This window comes from Myodes glareolus, chromosome 6, assembly GCF_982192425.1.
Source record: "Myodes glareolus chromosome 6, mMyoGla1.1, whole genome shotgun sequence".
Lineage (NCBI taxonomy): Eukaryota > Metazoa > Chordata > Mammalia > Rodentia > Cricetidae > Myodes > Myodes glareolus.
In genome coordinates, this window is record NC_142031.1 from 13,495,306 (window position 1) to 13,513,832 (window position 18,527).

An 18,527-nucleotide genomic window follows, 5' to 3' on the forward strand; every position below is an offset into this window, starting at 1 on the left:
AGTTTGAGCTGGAGACTTTGCCTAAAATCAATCAATCAATCAATCAATCAATCAAAACAAACAGATCAAGGAACACTGAGGAGGTAGAGAGGTGCAGGCAAAAGGAAGGACTCCTGTTTAGGGTCATCCTAGGTTACACTGTGAGTTTGAGCTAGCCTAGACTACATGGCCCTGTTTAAAAACACTAAGAAAACCAAAGACAGACTGGAATGTGGGCTCAGATTCCATGTAGAGCCTATCAGGACAAGCAGGAGAGAGAGAAAGACCTATCCTACATTGCACTAAAGCCCTGCTCAGCATTCCTTCCTGGCCACCCATGGCTAGGGCCACTGATGCCTTCTGTTCCTTCCCCTTCTCCTCTTTTAGGGAACAGTGTTACACAAGTTCTAATTGGTCTTAATAAGAAAAACCCGGAGCCAAATATCGGGGTAAATACTGAAAGATCAGAGAGACAAAGAAGCAAGCCACAGCTTCTCTCTGCCCAGCCATATCACTTCCTGTCTGTCTGTACAGACCTCCAGACCTCTATGGTTAGCTAGTGGTTAGCTCCGCCCTCTGATTTTTCAGGCAAGCTTTATTTGTTAGAGCACAAACAAAACCTCACTACAGAACAGAGTTTCTCTATGTCACTCTGGCTGTCCTGGAACTCACAGAAACCCACCTGCCTCTGTCTCTCTAGTGCTGGGGTTACAGGTGTGCACCACCATGCCTGGGCCCCCTCTCTTTCTAAGCCCTGAAGAAGGCCCCGAACCCCAATTACTCACAACCATCATCCCCAGCTGTTTCACCCTCTGGGTCAGCAGGGGTGCCCCAGCAGCGGTTTTCACTCAGAGACCCATGGGACTCCAGGGTAGAGCCTGCGCCGCTTGCCTCTCAGGACCATGCACATGGTCTAGGGTTACCTAGAGTTACCTAGGGTTACCTAGGGCTACAGCTGGCATCTGAGTGTTCCCAGAAGCCAAGGTACTGAAGGGTAGCAGCCTGAGGCAGTGTTAGAGGGGATAGACAATGGCAAGTCTACCTGGGAGGTATTAGGTCCTTGGGGACTTGGCCTTGGAGGGATACAGAGATTCCCCCACACCTCCCTGTCTGCCAAGCAAGCCCATCATGAACTACTGGGCTGCCACAGGCGCAAAGCACCAGGGCCAGCTGACTCTGGACTGAAACCTCTGGGGATTTAAAATAAGCTTTTCTTCTTCAGCTGACTATTTCAGGTACGTGGTTTCAATGACAGAAAGCTACCACACTTAGTAGGGCCTAACAGCACATAGTAGGCCTAGATCAGACCAGAAGAAACCATGGGACCCAAGCTGGCCCAATCACGGAGAATTCTAGGACTCCACCTGGGAATTCTGAGAGTGTTCTTCCATGCAGGGCCTGTAGAAGCCTGTGGAGGAAGCTGCATTGGAAGAGCAGAGTGGGGGGGACGGGAATAGCTGGGCCTTCGATGACAGCAACGAGCCGCTCGATCCAGCCTTGCCTCAGCCTCCTCTCTCCCTTTTGTTGAGATCTGTGATGGGCTGAAAAATATCTGCAATGCATGTTTATGTCCTTATTCCCAGGACTTATGAACGTCACATCTTTTTGTTTTTGTGTTTTGATTTTTTTCTTTTGAGACAGAGTTTCTCTGTGTAGCCCCGGCTATTGTGGAACTTGCTCTGTAGAACAGGCTGGCCTCAAACTCAGAGACCCCCCCCCCCTGTCTCTGCCTCCCGAGTGCTGGGATCAAAGGTGTGTGCAACTACTACTTGGCAAATGTTTCATACTTTAAAGTGTATGTTGGGGGCTGGAGAGGTGGCTCAGGGGTTAAGTGCACTGGCTGGGACCTGGGTTTCTCACATGGTGTCTCACAACCATTCATCACTACAGTTTCAAGGGATCTCTTGCCCTCTTCTGGCCTTCCCAGGGACTGCACGCAAATGGTGTACATACCTATACACAGGCAAAACATCTATACACATAAAATAAAATAAATCACACACCTTTAATCTCAGCAGTTGGGAGGCAGAGGCAGGTGGATCTCTGAGTTCGAGGCCAGCCTGGTCTACAGAGCAAGTTACAAGACAGCCAGGGCTGGCTGTCACACAGAAAAGCCCTGTATCAAAACTAAACAAACAAACAAAACCCCAAATAGATAAATAAAATAAATCTTTAAAAAAATGTTTTTAAACAGAAGAACATGGGAGAAGCTTGGGGTTAGATGGTTTTGCCAAGACCGCGATGGCAAGACGGCCCAGGTGGACTCCAATGTAGCCATAGGCTCACAGCAGGAGGCAGAGGACATGGAGTGGGCCTGGGGTATGACTGCAGGTGCAGTACACCGCAACCACCAAGCACACAGAGGCAAAAAGCAACTCTCTCCTGAGACCCTGAGGTCCAGCGCGACCTCCAGGGGGCGCTCAGCCCAGGAGGCTGACTTCAGACCCTGGCCTCTGAGCTACAATGGTCAAGGCCCCCAGCTGGTGGTGCTTTCTTAGCATAAGCGGCAAGAGGCAAGTACAAAAACTCATGGAGTCATTTTAATATTCAAGCCTGCTTGGATTTGACACTTTGCTACTCGGAGGGAAAAGTAGCAGGTTGACAGAGGCTCCTCTGCCCTCGGGGCACCTGGAGACAGGTGACAACGAGACCAGCCAACACCCTCCTGATGGGGCAGAGCTCCCCAGGCAGAGAAGTCAGTGCAAAGGCCCTGGGGTCAGAAGTCAAGCAGAGGCAGCCAGGGCATATTTACAGAATTGTTACCACCCAGCGCCTGCAGAGAAGTCCCCAGACACACAGAAGCCCAGAGCAGGGGAAGGGACCCTGTTGGGCCCCAGGGGAGCGTCAGGCAGGCGGGTCCTCCAGCTTGCTGCTGGCACTGGTCACCCGCTTGTTCTCTCGGAGGTTGCGAAGTCGAGCGCTGAGGCTGCTGATCTCCTCCACATGGGCCTGCGGCACCCACCCCTTTTCACCGTCTGCCAGGCGCACACCCTCCAGCCAGCCTAGGAACACAGTAGTCAGTGTCAGGGACATGGAAGGGCTGCTGGGCAGGCCTGGGAAGGAATAACTGGGCCTGATGCCAGCCTGGGGCCAGGTGACATTACCCTAGCGTCACCAGCTCCCGGGAAGGACTCCACCTCTCTGAGGAGGCTATTTCCCATTCTCCCCCATCACTCTCTATTCTCCAGCAGGAAGTTCCTTCTCTGGTCTAACCAGATTCCCAAATGCTGTGGCCGATCACCACTTGCACAACCTGCCCCTGTGACAGGTTGGTCATTTGCCCCTCCTCCTGCCGCTCCAAAGGGCTGTTGGGAAGGCCTGGCTCTCACCATCACTGGTCCGGGTCTTCACTGCCAGGATGTCTGTCTTCTCCAAGGTCAACTCATCTGGCTGCAGGGCCTTATAGGTCCTCACACACTGGACCTGGGGGCGGTCTGAGAGCCAAGAGGGGTTTCAGGAGACCCCAGGTCAGAGGAGGAAGCCACAGCTGCTCCTCTGCCCATCCTAGGCATGAGTCTCTCCAACCTGGGGCTCTCGGCCACAGACACTGACCTCCCCAGCTTGCTGCATCATCTTGTGTTGACCTCTAGACTCCCACACAAACCCCGGATGCCCACCATGTACCCCTCAGCAGTTCTCTGGGTGTCTAAAGTTCAAATCTAAAGACCTTTCAGGACCCACGTGCGGACACTGCCCACTTGGGCTCACCTCCTCTCCCCACCCTCTTTCCGCTCCGTTCATGCAGCTCCAGTCACATGGGGCTCCCTGTGGTCTCTGAGCAACTGAAGCCTTTTGTCTCAGAGCCTTCTGCCCAGAGGTCCTTTCTCCACCCCCCAGGGCTAGGGGGCTTGCCCCCAGCCTCAGTGGGATTCTGCGCCCAAGCCAGAGAATCTGTCCTGCTTCATTCTTTGTGACACAGTAGACAGGCTTGAGTGTTGCAAACAAGTTTGAACTGGGTGTGGTGGCTCATCCTTGTAATACCAGTACACAGGGAAACTGAGGTAGGACATTAGCTATGAATTCAAGGCTAGCTTGGGTTACACAGCCAGACTCTATCTCAAAAAGGGAAGAAAGAAGGAAGGGAGGGAGGGAGGGAGAGGGACCAGACTTGGCCCCATTTCCAGCTCAGCTGCTGACTGTGTGACGTTGGGCAAATTACTTAACTTTTCTGACCCTCAGTTTTCAGAGGTGTAAAAAAAAAATAAAAAAAAGAAAAGAAGATGGTGAATCTAGCCAACAGGATCACTACGAGGATTAAATAAAATGAGTGAAATTACAGAGTTCAGTCAGTCCCTGGCCTGACCAGTACTTGTTGGGAGTAGGTCTCTTCCCACCCCCCACCCCCACCTCCACAGACCTATAATCCAACCCCGTGCCTCTGCTCAAACACTGCCCATGGTGACCTCCTACCCACCGCCAAGATCCTCTCCCACTAGATGGAGTCTGCCTTGCCGGCCTCACATGACACCCAAGGGAGCTGCCTCCATCCCAGCTGAGCATCCTTTATCCTGCTAACCCCATCATTTTCACCCTGCATCCCACACTCTGCACACACCAGGCCTATCCACTTCACAACTGATGCAGACAGACAGACAGACAGACAGACAGACAGCTGTGGGCTCCAGAACCAGTTCTGTCTAGCTGGGAAGACCTGGACGAGGCACTTGGCCTCTCTGAATCTCTGTTTCATATTCTGCAAAACGGGTTGTCTGTTCATATGGGGTGTACCCTACCCAGCCCCCAGTGGCCTTCAGAGCCACCCCAGAGAGTTCTGGGTCCTACCTTCTCCATCACAGGTGACCTCCTTGTCTTCCTGGGGGCTGGATGGGCGCAAGGCTGAGATCCATCGTTGCTTCTCACTTCTACAGAGGGGGAGATGTGGTCATAACAGGCAAAATACAGTGGCTTGGAGCAGGGTTGGGAACCTGGGCTGTCAGAGCTAGGGTTAGGTCCAGACATCCTGGGCCCACTGCTTCTGCATGCCAGCTCTGGCCACTCCAGCCTCATGCCACCTCCCTGATAGAGGGGCACAGTGGCCGATGCCACCTGCCATAATTCAGGGACTGCTCCCACCATCCAGCCTCGTGCTCTGCCCCAGGGGTTCAGCAGGACCCTAATTCAGAGTTTGGAGCACTTACTCAGTACGTGCTCTCAGCAGCAGCTGGTGCCTGGCACGCTGCCCATGCAGCAGCCGGAGCAGGAACACGTGACCTGGGATGCCCTGTAGCTTCAGACTCAGGTCTCGAACCTGCAGCTCAGCCATATTGGCATGGACGAAAACAGCAAACTTCCCGAGCCTGGAAGACAGACAACAACAGGGCAGGGAGGGTTAACAGAGCCTGGGTCCTACCCTCAGAGCCACGTCAGGACCAGGTGAGCTGAAGGGAAGAGGAGGAAAGATCATTTGCTTCTTCAGGCCTGGCTTCACTGGGCGTCCTCTCCCAATAGCCAGTAAAGGCTCCCATAGCCAGTAAAGGGTATCCAAACAGAGTTCAGGGTGCTAAGACAGGAGGATTGCCGTGAGTGCAGCTGCCTGGGTTTCTGCTGGCAGAAGATAACAGAAGCCAGGCCCACAGTCTAGGAATACTCTCAACTTCTTTCTGCACCCTTCCCTGCCTCCAAATGGACTCCCACGGGACTTGAACCAAGCCAGCAGAAGCTGTTTCTCGGTCCTGAAGTCAGAACCAGGTGCTGTTGACCCTGTAGGGAAAGAGGCTGGGAGGCAGGGCAGGATCCTGGGCTTGTTACCCTAGCACAGAAACAGGGCCCAGCTCCCCTCCAGCAACATCGCGCTGTGCACGAGGCCCCACCACCATGTCCACCTCCCCCCATACACGCACTAGAGGGAGCAGGTCCCTCCTCAGCCTTCCCATTCCTGCATCTGCCCATCCTGAAGCGCCTGCCACCTCTTGGCCATCTGTGCTCACCTGGAAAAGAGTTTCTGGTCCCTCCCACCCCTCCACCCATTCTGCCAGAAGCAGAATGTCGCTCTGCTCCTCTGCACAGCCCACCCCCACCCTCAGAACGAGCCCAGCCTCCACTGCGACTCCAATATCTCTGCTCCCTTTTCTTGCCCTTCTCTTTGATTTGTTCGTTTATTTATTCGGAGACAGGCCCTCACTATAGAGCCCTCATGGCCTGGAACTTGCTATGTACTGGCTGCCCTCCATCTCTGTCTCTGCCTCCTGAGTGCCAGGACTAAAGGCATGCACCACCATCCTGGAATTCTGCACTTTCTCCTCTGGTCCAGTGCCCGGCTTCTCCACACCCCAGTCACATTCTGTTGTGCCACAGTTTTTCTGTCTTTTGCAAACCACGTCTCAGCACAAAACTCTTACTCTTCAAAGCCCATCTTAAGGGCTGGAGAGACGGCTCAGTGGTTAAGAGCACCCGATGCTCTTCCGAGGGGATGAGTTCAGAAGCCAACACCCACAAGGCAGCTCACAACTGTCCCTAGCTCCAGTTCCAGGGGCTCTGATACCCTCCTTTGGGGATTGAACGCACATGGTAATGCACAGACATACAAGTGGGCAAAACACCCATGCGCATAAAACAAATGCTAATTTAAAAAAATAATCCCAGCACCCACTCTTTCCTCCGGGACAGAAGCAGGCAGTCATTGAAGAGGTGAAGGTACACGGCTTTGCTGGACAGCTTCAGCTTGGCAGGTGGTGCGGCGGGCAGGGGGGCCAGCTCCACCAGCTCTCCGTGCCTCACCAGCCAGCGGGCCTGTGAGATCAGTGGAAAGATCTGGAGAAAGATAGACAATTAGGGAGAGCAGGTGAGGCAGGGGTGCTGGGTGAGTCCAGACCAGGCAGATCATGGGCAGTGACTACCGGCCCCCGGACCCAGGGGAAGGAGGAAGCAAGGGCTTTTTTTAAAAAAAATTTTAAAATTTATTTATTATGTATACAACATTCCTTCTATGTATGCTTGCATGCCAGAGGCGGGCACCAGATCTCATTATAGATGGCTGTGAGCCACGATGTGGTTGCTGGGAATTGAACTCAGGACCTTTGGAATGTATAAATTTTATATATATATATATATATATATAAAATTTATTTACATCCTATGTAAGGAGGCTCTACATGTATACCAGCATGTGAGAAGAGGGCAAGAGGGCATCAGATCCCATTATAGATGGTTGTGAGCCACCATGTGGGTGCTGGGAATTGAACTCAGGACCTCTGGAAGAGTAGCCAGTGCCCTTAAGCCCTGAGCCATTTCTCCAGCCCCGCAAGGGCTTTCCCCTACCTTGCCCTCAAAGTGGATCTTCTTACTCAGGTGAATGAGTTCCTCAGTCCTCTTCATGGACTGCACGCTGGCATTGCATTCCTGCACCAGCTGGGGATGGGATGGGTGGGGAGTTATCTGGGCTCCCACGAGGAGAAGGGGAGTCCCTCAGGAGCCTCAGGAGCCTCCAGTCCCTGAGCTCACCTCCTTGAGTGCACTGAAAGCCTTGGTGGCCATGTCCTCATCTTGGGAGCCTGGTGCTGTCCGCTTCAAAATGTTCTGGTGGGAGAGAGAGAGAGAGAGAGAGAGAGAGAGAGAGAGATGTTCTTGGGTGCTGTGATCACTAGTAAGGCACCCATGTTCCTCACTTGCATTAAGCCACCCTACTGAAACTCACTGGGTCACACAGAAAAGAGACATGAGAGTAGAAGGAGGGGTCACCCAGGAAGAGGAAGGAGACCAGTGGGAGGGGACACAAGGAAAGAGGGAGTTGGGTATGATGTATGTGTGTATGGAAATGTCACAATGGACCCTATTATGCATAATTAATATATGATAATAAAAAGGAAGACAAACTCGATATAACAACGAAAACATAACCACGGGTGGCAGGCCAGCCTCTCCCTCCCCGCCCTTCCTGAAGTGAGCTACCTCTACCAGCATCTTGAGGCGGGTGACCCTCTGGAAGGGTAGGATGAGAAAGGAGGTGAGAGGCAGCCGCTGGCACACGGGAGACTCTTCTAGGCGAGCCAGGATGCCGGGAAACTTGGGGTTCTCTAGGCTGGACAGTGGGCAGGAAGGTGCTGTCACAGGTGGCTCGCCGCACATCTGCCCCACGCGGTGGGTCTCACTTATCCTAGACATAAACCTTTTCCCCAGAAGCCCTCGCCTCACAGATGCACCTGCCCCACCCGGTCCTCTGCATCTACACCTGCCCAAGCCCCCCACCGCAGAGCTCCTCCTACAGCAGGCGCTGGTAGGTGCGCTCCTGATAGGCCTGGTTGGTGACATAGGGCAGGTAGACCCGGCGGAAGGCAGGGCAGTGCTGCAGAACGACATCGCACACGCTGAAGCGCAGCACGTCGGCCTCTAGACGCTGTTCCAGGTCGTAGAGAAACCTGCCAAGTGAGCCAAGGTCAAGGAGAGCGCCACTACAGACCTCTGTGCCCACTCTTAGTCAGGCGGGGTCACTCACTCACCTCTCACTGGTGCTCTTGACCTCGGGCAGTTTGGAAAATAGCCACTGCTTGTCCTGAGTCCCCAGACACTCGCTCAGCTCCACGGAGCCTAAGAAGTGGCCTACAGCCACCGACAGGCTATGGATGTAGGAGGCCTCAGAGGTGATCAGCTCAAATTTGGCCTAAGGGAAGGTGGAGGGTCTCGACTCTTCCAACAAGATGAAGCCTCTGTAGACACCACTTCCCTGCCCCTGGATAATCTGGCGCCAGGTGGGGCCTGGGCGCGCCCGAAGCTGCCAGCAGACAAGCTCCGCTACTTGAAGTCTTTTCCCAAGCGCTGCCCAGGGCGCTCGGCTACGCCCAGCACCTGCCCTTGACCACGCCCCCAACCAGGGAGGATACTTTCAATAGCCCCGCCCCCGTCCTACCCCGCCCTGTTCTTGACCTAGCCCTCTCCGCTGGCTTTCCCCCCCCCCCCCCCGCCACCCCCGGGCTTCCAAGGACTCTTGCTTTCCGTGGCCTTTCCACCCACTCTCACACTCCCCACGAAATCCCCAGCACCTGACCTTGGTCCCACCCCGTCCTAGGCTCCGCCCCTCCGATCCCACTCCTGGCTTCCCAGCTGACCTCTAGGAGCCTTATCTTCCCAGGTCTTCTCCCCTCAACCCTTCGCTTTAACAGTCTCTGGGTCCAGCTGATCAACTACTTCTGGCCCCGCTCCTGTCGTCATAGGCTTCTCCCTCCGTTTTAGACTCCCCGGGCTCTTCTTCTGGCTGCACAGATGCGCGCCCCTCCCCCCCCCCCCCCCCCCCCCCCCCGCCTTTCCACTGCAAGTTGACAGCCCTTCATCTCCCTAAGGTCCCCATCACCTGCTTCTGGCCTCGCCCCATCCGAGGCTCCACTCCTCCCACCCCTTCTCCACGTGGGCAGCCCCTAATTCCCCGTGGGTCCTCATCTCCTGCCTCTCTAGCTCCGCCCCTCACCTCCTGCAGTTTGCAGTCGCGCAGGCTCAGCGTGGCCAGGACGCCGCTGCCGCGCACGTCGGGGATGTCCTGCCACAGCGAGAAGGTGGAGCCTCGGGCAGAGCGCTGCGCGCGGAAGGAGCTGCTCGGGGAAAGGTTGGCGCGCGGTGGCCCGGGCCCTTCCTCCGCGCCCTCCGCCCCGTCCCCAGTGCCCTCCTCCTCGCGCTGCTGCCGCCGCAACTCGCGAGCGCTGGCCACGTCGCTGTACTCCTGGTAGAGGACAGCTGGGCGGGGCGGGGGGACGGGATCTCAGGATCTCATTTACCCATGCTAGAAACACTAATTGGGCACCAATTGTATGCCAACCCACCTCAATTTCCCAAAAGCAGGCTCTCCAGATTCCAACGCCCCGGCCCCATCTCCCCTCCTGCCCCCACCCCCGCTCACCCCCGCCTTCGCAGCAACTCTGCACCTACAGTTAAGAAGGAAGCGGGACTGGCGCCGCTCGGTGGCGCTGCTGGGATCCTGAGAGGGTTTTTCATGCGTGTCCAGCCTAGGAAAGAGTGTCAGGACCTCTTTGCATCCCTCCCCAACCCGAACCCCAAGAGAGAGGTGGGTACCTGGGCTCCAGTAGACCACCGTGGACCTCATTTGGGTCAACAGGTGCTGGCAGCGACACACTGTCCACCCTCATCTCCGCTCTTCGGTATTCCCTCACAGGCAGTTTCCCTAGAGAAAGCAAGAGCTGGGAGTGGGCGATCTAGAGAACGACGCGAGTGGGGCCGATCACCCGATGTTAACACAGGTGGGTAGGCTGCGCCCTGCCCGCCTGGCTCTGGCTGTCCTCAGTGCCCGGGAAAATAGGAAAATAGCTGAGTACCTTCTCGGGTGATTCCAGGACCTGGCCCTGACGTCAGGGCCCTGGTGGCCGTGCGACCCAGGCGCAGAGATGAGTGAAGCCTCGTCATCAGTTCGGAGGCTGAGAAGCGCCTTCGCTCCTGAGCCTCAAGGCCCCCTCTGGTGTTTCTGGAAAGCTCCTGTGGCCTGGGCTCTTCCGCACACAGAGCCTGCTCATGTGCAGCCTGGCCAGTCTCCAGAAGACCCATGGGGGTCTCAGTGCCACCAGTGGCCTCTTCATTATGATATACTTGGATCTTGCGCCCTAGGGGTGGGGTAAAATAACAGCGGTCCTCCACTGTAGTCTGTCCTGTCTTCCTCCTTGTGGTGGTGGCATGACCCTGAGCATCAAAATGAGATGCCCCAGGGCAACGGGATATCAGAGGTCCTGACTCCCGGGAGCAAGGGAACTGGAATAGCGGCTGCCAAACTGGTTATGTAATGTTGGCAAGTCATTTGGACCCTATGAGCCATCTTTCCCTTGTCGGTAAAACTTGTCCTGTCTTTTGGGACATTCTGAAGTTTTAAAGAGTTCAAAAAGAGCCTCCCAGTCCCTCCCCTAGCTGCCCCCAAAGACCCACCCCCCACCAGGGTGACTCACAGGCTGACTTCTTCTCTGAGCCACCATGGCTGGCCCTGCGCTGGGGCTGCATGTGTTGAGAGCTCCAGGGTCCCACTAGAGTTGGGGGCTGGGCACCAGGACAGTGGGGCCAGCTGCCAGCCCTGCTGGGTCTCATTCCTCCACTGGTGGAGATATGGGTATCTGGGCTTCCTGGGGAAGGTGGCCATAACAGTCCTTGGAGAGGGGCAGGGGTCGCCAGGGACCAACGACTACCAGGAGCTTGTAGCTCCTCGGGCACAATGGGGAAAAGATCCACACACACTGGGCTTGGAGGCTGCAGAGAGGGCAGTTCAGCAAAAGACAGGCTTTCCTGCTGGCACACGGCGACTGGGCGGCGGGCAGTGCCAGGTGGTCCAGCCAGGTGAGGCTGGAGGGTTGCAGGCGGCCCACAGTCCATTCCTCCTTTGCTCTGCCACCCTCCTAGGCCTGGAGGGGAGAAGGGATGAGATCTAGATATAGTACAACAGGCAGTGCTGATGAGCCATCATGTCCTGGGGGCCCGAGCAAACCCTCCTGCACATGTGTACACATGTGTACACAAACACACTCACAGACCTTTTTAGTAATCGTCAGTGTTAGCCAGTACTTATTAAATGAGCAACACCCATGTAGCACCTCAGTTAATCTCCACCAGCCTTCAGCACCGATGCCGTTACCCCCATTTGATAGAAGAGGAGAGTGAGGCACAATGGTTATCTACCACCTAGTAGAGCCAGGATTCCCACACAGGCATCACAACTTCCACATCTGCGTTTTCAGTCACCTTGTACAATTTCTAATACACATTGACATGTGACCAGACATATAGATAGCATACGTTGTCACACAAATTCATGTTCCAGCACACAGCCACACATTCTCTTCCGGCACACATACTTTCATAGATAACTTGAGACATCTCAAATGCGGATAGACGCATACTTTTTTTTTGTTTTGATTTGTTACACAGGCTTAGAAACTTTCAGTGACACACACCACACACACACACACCCATTGCCTTACACACACACAAGCTTCCTCACACAGCTCCAGGCAGACACACACACACCAGGATGCAGATACATACGGGCCCAATGTCCTTGTTCTGAAGTTATCCACCCCCTTCCATACCCAGACTTGAGGCCTTCATGCTGAGTGATGCCTACACCCTTGCCAGGCTGGCTGGGAGGGTCACAGACTGGCAGGCAGGCCACCACCCAGATTAGTCCCTCCCAGGGAAGAGTAAGGAGATGCCCAATCCCCAGTTTGGGATGACAGAGGGGCTTATCCCTGTCCCAGCTCCCAGACACTAGATCAAACCAGGCAGAATGGGCCGTTTCTGGGCAGGATGCCAACCCCAGGCAGTCTGCCAGTACCCAGGACAGAACGGTGAGCCCAGAGGTTCAAGCCCCTTCAGCCTCTGCCCCAGGGCCCTCTGCGGCCTCCCTCTCGCCCCTCACCTCTTCAGCAGAGACCGAAGCCTGCTGCTGATGCTGCTGCCTGCTCCGGCAGGGGAAGCCCTCTCTCTGCCCAGCTGGCTGGGGGAGATCCCACCCAGACAAAGGGTTTGATTCATCAAACCCTGTGGTGAGGCGAGGAGAGGGAGGGAACAGGCAGCGGGCTGGGGCTGGGCGGGGGCCTACACTTGCCTGGCTGCGTTGTGGGCAGTCTGGGCAGCAAGGACCCTTGCAGAGGCCCCTTGGGCCAAAGGAGCAGTGCCCAGTCTGACAGAAACGAGAGGGAGACCCAGAGAAATAGCGGCCTTGGAGACAACGGCTCGGGAAGCGACTCTGAGAGACTGAAGAAGAGAAACCACAGAGGCTGAGCCGCTTGAGGCCCAGAGCCTGAGACACTAGGAGACACTGAGGATTTCCGATGTGACCAGATGCTCAGGCCGATGGAAAATCCAAGCAAAATCCAAACAAACAAAAAACAGGAAGACAAATGAACAAATAATAGCTCGTGCCCAGTGGGGTTGCCAGTCTGGTGGGAGAGCCAAAAAACAAAAGCGGCTATAATCCAGAGTTGGCAAGAAACAAGCCACAGGCACTAACACAGTAGGGGGCTGGGCCCGGCCCAATCTATCAGGAGGCTTCCTGGAGTAGGTCCCAGCTCAAGGTTACAAGGCTAAAACCCTCAAGGACCCAGTACAAAGATGGGGCAGTAATCTCCAGCCTGAACCAGAGACAGCCTCTGGGTAGGCCTAGTAGAGGTCGGTTGAGTCTCCTGCATTGCATCCCACCTGCTTCTCCCAGTACCCCTGCCTTAGGAAGCCTGAGGGAAAGACCGGCTGGTCCTCAGGGCCCCTCCCCCCCAAACAAAAACAACAGCCATACCTCACTCACTCCCTGATTTAGCCTTTGCCCCTCAAGACTACCGTGCTCATCTGGGTAAGCTACAGTGAACCTCGGTTTCCCCAGCCAGAAATGTAGGAGAGCTAGCACCACCTTCCTAACTGCTAATATAAGAATTAATAGCTGAGCTCAGGAGGTGCCTCGGGCACAGGACATGGTGGGAGTCTTGTCATCAATAGGCAGTCCTCCCAGTGGTGTCATTTTCTCAGTCTTTGGGGTAGGGGAATGGTTTGGGCCAGCAGCCCGTGTTAGTAACAAGTGGGAGGGGACACAGTTAGCCTCTGTTCACCATACAGGTCTCTCTTAGGTATAAGAACACACCCTGTCCTAGAAGCCCCTGGAGAACAGAAAATGAGCCCCTCTCCTGTGATTTATAAGGTAAATAACCAAAAAAAAAAGAAAAACCCAAAAAAACAACAACAAAAAAAAACCCCTGGAACTTAAGGCTGGAGCAACTTCAGTTAAGACCTCAGAGGAGAGGGCTGGGGGTGCTAAGGGAATATACAGAACTTTCTGGAATATGCGATAAAAAAAATGTAAAAAGGGTGGCAGGAAGTGTCGGAGGGGGTCAACCCCACTGTGCTCAGGCCCAGGGGCTGTGGCAATGCCCCATCAAGCCAAGACACCATTCGAGTAGCTTTTCAGGCCATCCAGCCTTAATGTTGGTGCTTTGGGTCCAAGCTGGATTTAAGACTGCGTAGCTCTTTTCCATTAAAATAAAAAGTCAGGGAGGACTGACTTCAAGTGACTGGCTCTAGATGTGACCCCAAGACCGGCAAGGGCTCACAAGGCAAGGGTCACTCTGGAAACCAGATTCAAGGTCCTGTGTTGACACTGACCAGCCCTGTGAGGCTCTAGGCAGATTATAAGCCCTTCCTTGGGCCTTGGTATTCTTGTGTGTCAAGTGACCCTGAGGTTCCCCAGAAGTCTCCTCTATGAAACCTGTGTCATAAGTGTCTCTGCAGGCTGAGAAGGATTGGCAGAGGCCAGGGAGTGGTCTGTGCAGAGGCACTACTAGTTAGAGAGGGCAACAGGTCTGTCTAACAAGGTGTCAGAGCATCCCAAAGCATTGCCGTTGTCTAGGACAACACCTCTGGCCCATCGGCACCCAGCCTTTCCTTCCCTTCTTAGTACCCCTTAGCTCCCTGCTCAGAGAACAGACCTGCCAGACTCCCTTGCTCCTTAAGGGACAAAATCTAGATGGCGGTCTTGTCTGGAAAGGGGGTTCCAAGTCAAGCAGAGCCCTAGGAGGCCAAGAACGGGTTGAAGCCAGGAGCAGCGGGCAGGCGGCACAGCACAAAGGACTCCCTCGGGACACAGCAAGAGGAGGTTGGGCGGCTGACCCAGGGCCCTACCTCAGCCAGGGAGCTCCTCCGTCCAGCGGCTGGTACAGTCCAGGGCTCCAGGCCACCCTGGGGGCAGTGGGGTTGTAGCCAAGTCCTCAAAGGACCATGCCAGCATGGCTCCAATGCTGGACAATGCAAGCTCCTGGGTATTGTGTGGGGCAGGGAGGGGGGAGGCGAGGGTGAGGGAGCCTCGCAGAGGCAGGCGGCTGTCTCGACGTGCCTGCTCCCCGCCCCCCTTCCCCAGAACCGGTTTGGCCAGTCGGGTACAAGAGGGGGCTGGAACAATGGGAGTCCTATGCCTCCCAGAGGCTCCGAGGGACCCCAGACAGCTGCCTAAAGATGGGGTTAGCAGGGTTCTGCTCCTAAGAGGTGGGACACCCCTCTTTGGAGCTTTCCAAGTACTGGGGACAGGCGGGGATTTTGTGGGAGTGAAGGACATCCTGGAAGGGTTGCAAAGGAACCTCCAAACATGGAATCCCCCTCAGGGATTCTGAGACCTCCTCTGCCCCTCTCTGAACCTGTCCCACCTCTGTAAATTGGGGACACACAACTGTCTCCCAAGCCTGGGAGACAGAAGGCAATCTTGAAAGTTAGTTATCTTCTGGAGGGCCCTTCCTATCTTCTGGAGGGCCCCTCCAGCATGGCCACTCCTCACCACTGACCCCTGACTGCTAGAATGACCAGCCTCTAGGTCTCTAGCAGCTGTCTCTCCAGTGGAATCTTCCCAGAGTCCAGATGCCTACCCAGAGAGAGTTCTCAGTAAGGCCAAGGAAACAGCCAAAGCCAAGGCAGCCTCCATAAGAGGTGCGGAGGGGTGGGGGTGAAGGGGGGGGTCCATGCTCTGTGCCAGGTACACAACTTTGCCAAGTCTGTGGAAAACGTAGAGCCGCTTCCTATCTCCCAGTGTACCGACCATTTGTGTGCGCACCTTGAAATTGCCAATCGGGTGCTATTCATAGGCATATTAGGGAGGGTATGAAGATGATGCCCACGGGGTTAATAACCGGTAGCTTCCTGCATGCCAAGCACTTCATGTGCATGGATTCTCTTACCGTCCGTCAGGACTCTGTGAAGCCCCTACCATGACTGCTACCATGTAGCAGGTGAGCACACAAGGCTTGTGCCCCTAAACATGAGCGCTGTCCCATCTGTGAGGTTTCCCCTCCATACACACCTTTTTACAGACACTGAGGTTCTAGGGACTTCATTAACAAGAACAGCCAGGGGCTGGAGAGATGGCTCAGTGGTTAAGTCTGTGCTGCTCTTGCAGAGGACCTAGACTCAGTCCCTAGCGTCCACATGGTGGCTCACAACCATATGTCACTCCAGTTTCAGATTATCTGACACCTTCTGGCTTTCATGGGCGCTAGGCATGTACACGGTGCACACACATACATGTATGCAGGTAAAGCACTCATATACATAAAGGGTAAAAATGAATAAATCTTAAAGAAAGAAAGAAAGAAAGAAAGAAAGAAAGAAAGAAAGAAAGAAAGAAAGAAAAGAATAGCCAATATTGAGACCCAGGTCTGTCTGACCCTGCCACGAGCCTACATCCTTACCCACTTACCCACTGACTGTATTGGGAGATGCCCAGCTGACAGCTGATCCTTTTTTTTTTTCCAACTTGGTGTGTAGGTGAGGAGGATCTTAGGATGTTGATCTTCCTGCCTCTACCTTTTTGAGTGCTGGGATTACACAGAACACCACCACACCCGGCGCCACCACACACAATGCTGGGGGTTGAACTCAGACCTTCTTGCATGCCAGACCTGTATGCTCAGACCCCAGTGAACTCTTCTTGGGAGTGGGTCCCTTAGCATCTTATTAATGACTTTATTTATTTTCGAGACAGAGTTTCTCTGTGTAACAGCTCTGGTTATACTGGAACTCGCTCTGTAGACCAGGCTGGCCTCGAACTCACAGAGATCCACCTGACTCTGCCTCCGGAGTGCTGGGATTAAAGGCGTGGGCCACCACCGCCCAGCAGATGACTTTAAATTCACAGTGGAGTCCTCTACTCCTGTCTGCTTTGCCCTCCCCGAGCACCGTTACATTGCGAGAAGACGTTGACCAAAGTAGGTGAGGGGAGATAGGGTTAAGTCAACATCGCGCACAGAGAGCAGGAAAAACGGGGAGAAAAATCTTCAACCTTCTTGTCCGATCCAGTGAAACGACCCTGTACCCCTCGCTGGAAACCAGAGGGCTCTGACCTTGGAGTGGGGTAGGGCGGGAGCTCTAGATAACTTTAGGGGGCTGTGTCTCCGCCTCCGCTGCACCGGGTCGGGTGAAGCAGGTGAAGCCGGCTCTCCAGACCAGAGACCCTTCCCCCCCCCCCCCCCCCCCCCCCCGCCGCCCTCTGAGAGGTCAAGGTAAAAGGGGTGTGTCGTGGGCACACACAGGGTTTGGTAAAGGGCAAAACTAAGTGAAAACTATTATCGGGAATCTGGCCAATCCCTGCTCCACTCCAGAAGGCGGGGCTTAAAAGGGTGTGGTGAGGCGCGAACAGGCTAAGGGGCGTGGTCAGTAGGGTGTGGATGGAGCCAGGGTCCACCAGGGTCTTAAGGTAGCGCCCTTTGGTGGACCACCAGGAGCTCACTTGAACTTGGTAGGTACCACAGCGGGCACGTTCCACAGGAGTCAGACTACCAGATGCAGGGAGATCAGAAGGAACTAGGCAAAGAGGGACCAGAGAGCGACTGCTTTAGCAACCTTTTCCTTCAGTTTTGCCCAGGCAGAGTCTCTGATGTAGCTCAGGCTGGCCTCAAAAATGACCCTGCAACCCTGGTTGGCCTTGAACTTGTAGCTAAGGATGGCCTTGAACTCCTGAGACTCTTGTTTCCGCCTTTTCTGAGTACTTGATGATACACATGCAGCTGACAATTAATTTTTTGAAAAATATTTCTTTGGGGCTGGAGAGATAGCTTAGTGGTTAAAAGAACTGACCGCTCTTGCAGAGGACGAGGTTAGGTTCAAAGTATTCACAAAATGCCTCACAACTGTTCTAGGGGATCTGATGTCCTCTTTTGGCCCCTGTGGGCACCCGGTGCATATATAATGCACATTCAGGCAAAACACATTAAAAAATAATAAAATAAAAATTTAAATAAGATTTTACATTGTGGGAGATGGAGAGATGACTCAGAGATTAAGAGTATTGACTGCTCTTCTGGAGATCCTGAGTTCGATTCCCAGCAACCACATGGTGGCTCACAACCATCTTTCTACACGGTTTGATGCCCTTTTCTGACATGTAGGCAGTACACTGTATACATAATAAATAGATACTCTTAAAAAAATTTACATTATATGAGTGTTTGTTTGCATGCATGATTGTGCCCCACATACATGCTTGATGCTCAAGGAAACCAGATGAGGGCGTCAGATCCCCTGGAAAACTGTAATTACAGAGGGTTATGAGTCACCATGTGGGTGCTGAGAACCTAACCAGGGTCCTTGCAAGAGTAATCAGTGCTCTTAACTACTGAGCCATCTCTCCAGCTCCTTCACAACGACCCTGTTGTTCACTATACCTCCTCCTACAGCAGGTTGGCCAGCGTTCGAATCTGAACTCAGCTTCGTCTGCAGACCCTAGATCGAGGCTCGGTCTTCCTCCAAGGGGACGACGAAGCCAGAGGAATGGCCAACATTTTCCAGTAGTAGAGGGTGAATTCCCTTCCGCGCGACTTTGGAACCCTCGGGGGTCCCAAGATCCTCTCGGGTGCGGACTCCAGGCTCTGCCCTCCTGTCCCTACCCGCCCCTAGAAATTGGTCCTGCGGCTTCAACCCCGCTAGCTGTGTGCTTAGACAGGCTGAGCTTCCTGCCATTTCAGCTAGGTCTCTCACTCCATCCAGGCTCATCGCTCCTCCTCTTCTATGCTCCGCGCCTCCTCCTCTCCCAGGCCTGTCACCCCACCCCCTTCCACCCAGGCTCAGCGCCCTCGTCCCCTTTAGGTCCCGCCCCCTAGGCTGAG

General features: G+C 54.4%; 1 protein-coding gene and 1 long non-coding RNA gene across 2 annotated transcripts; one reads left to right on the forward strand and one right to left on the reverse strand.

Moving 5' to 3' along the window:
* Positions 1-1,965: 1,965 nt before the first annotated feature.
* On the reverse strand, positions 1,966-14,741 carry Arhgef19 (Rho guanine nucleotide exchange factor 19). Its single transcript, XM_087906947.1, has 16 exons — positions 14,563-14,741; positions 10,854-11,300; positions 10,236-10,517; positions 9,976-10,084; positions 9,832-9,908; positions 9,377-9,639; positions 8,415-8,575; positions 8,181-8,333; positions 7,867-7,996; positions 7,420-7,494; positions 7,237-7,326; positions 6,569-6,729; positions 5,118-5,276; positions 4,762-4,841; positions 3,309-3,413; positions 1,966-2,981 (listed from the first exon to the last, which is right to left on the reverse strand). The coding sequence occupies exons 2-16, from the start codon at positions 11,269-11,271 to the stop codon at positions 2,824-2,826; spliced, it is 2,421 nt and encodes an 806-aa protein (XP_087763073.1). The 5' UTR covers positions 11,272-11,300; positions 14,563-14,741; the 3' UTR covers positions 1,966-2,823.
* LOC148121647 (uncharacterized) lies at positions 9,623-10,555 on the forward strand. Its single transcript, XR_015738037.1, has 3 exons — positions 9,623-9,967; positions 10,076-10,160; positions 10,254-10,555. It is a non-coding gene; the product is annotated as an uncharacterized LOC148121647 (long non-coding RNA).
* Positions 14,742-18,527: the final 3,786 nt, after the last annotated feature.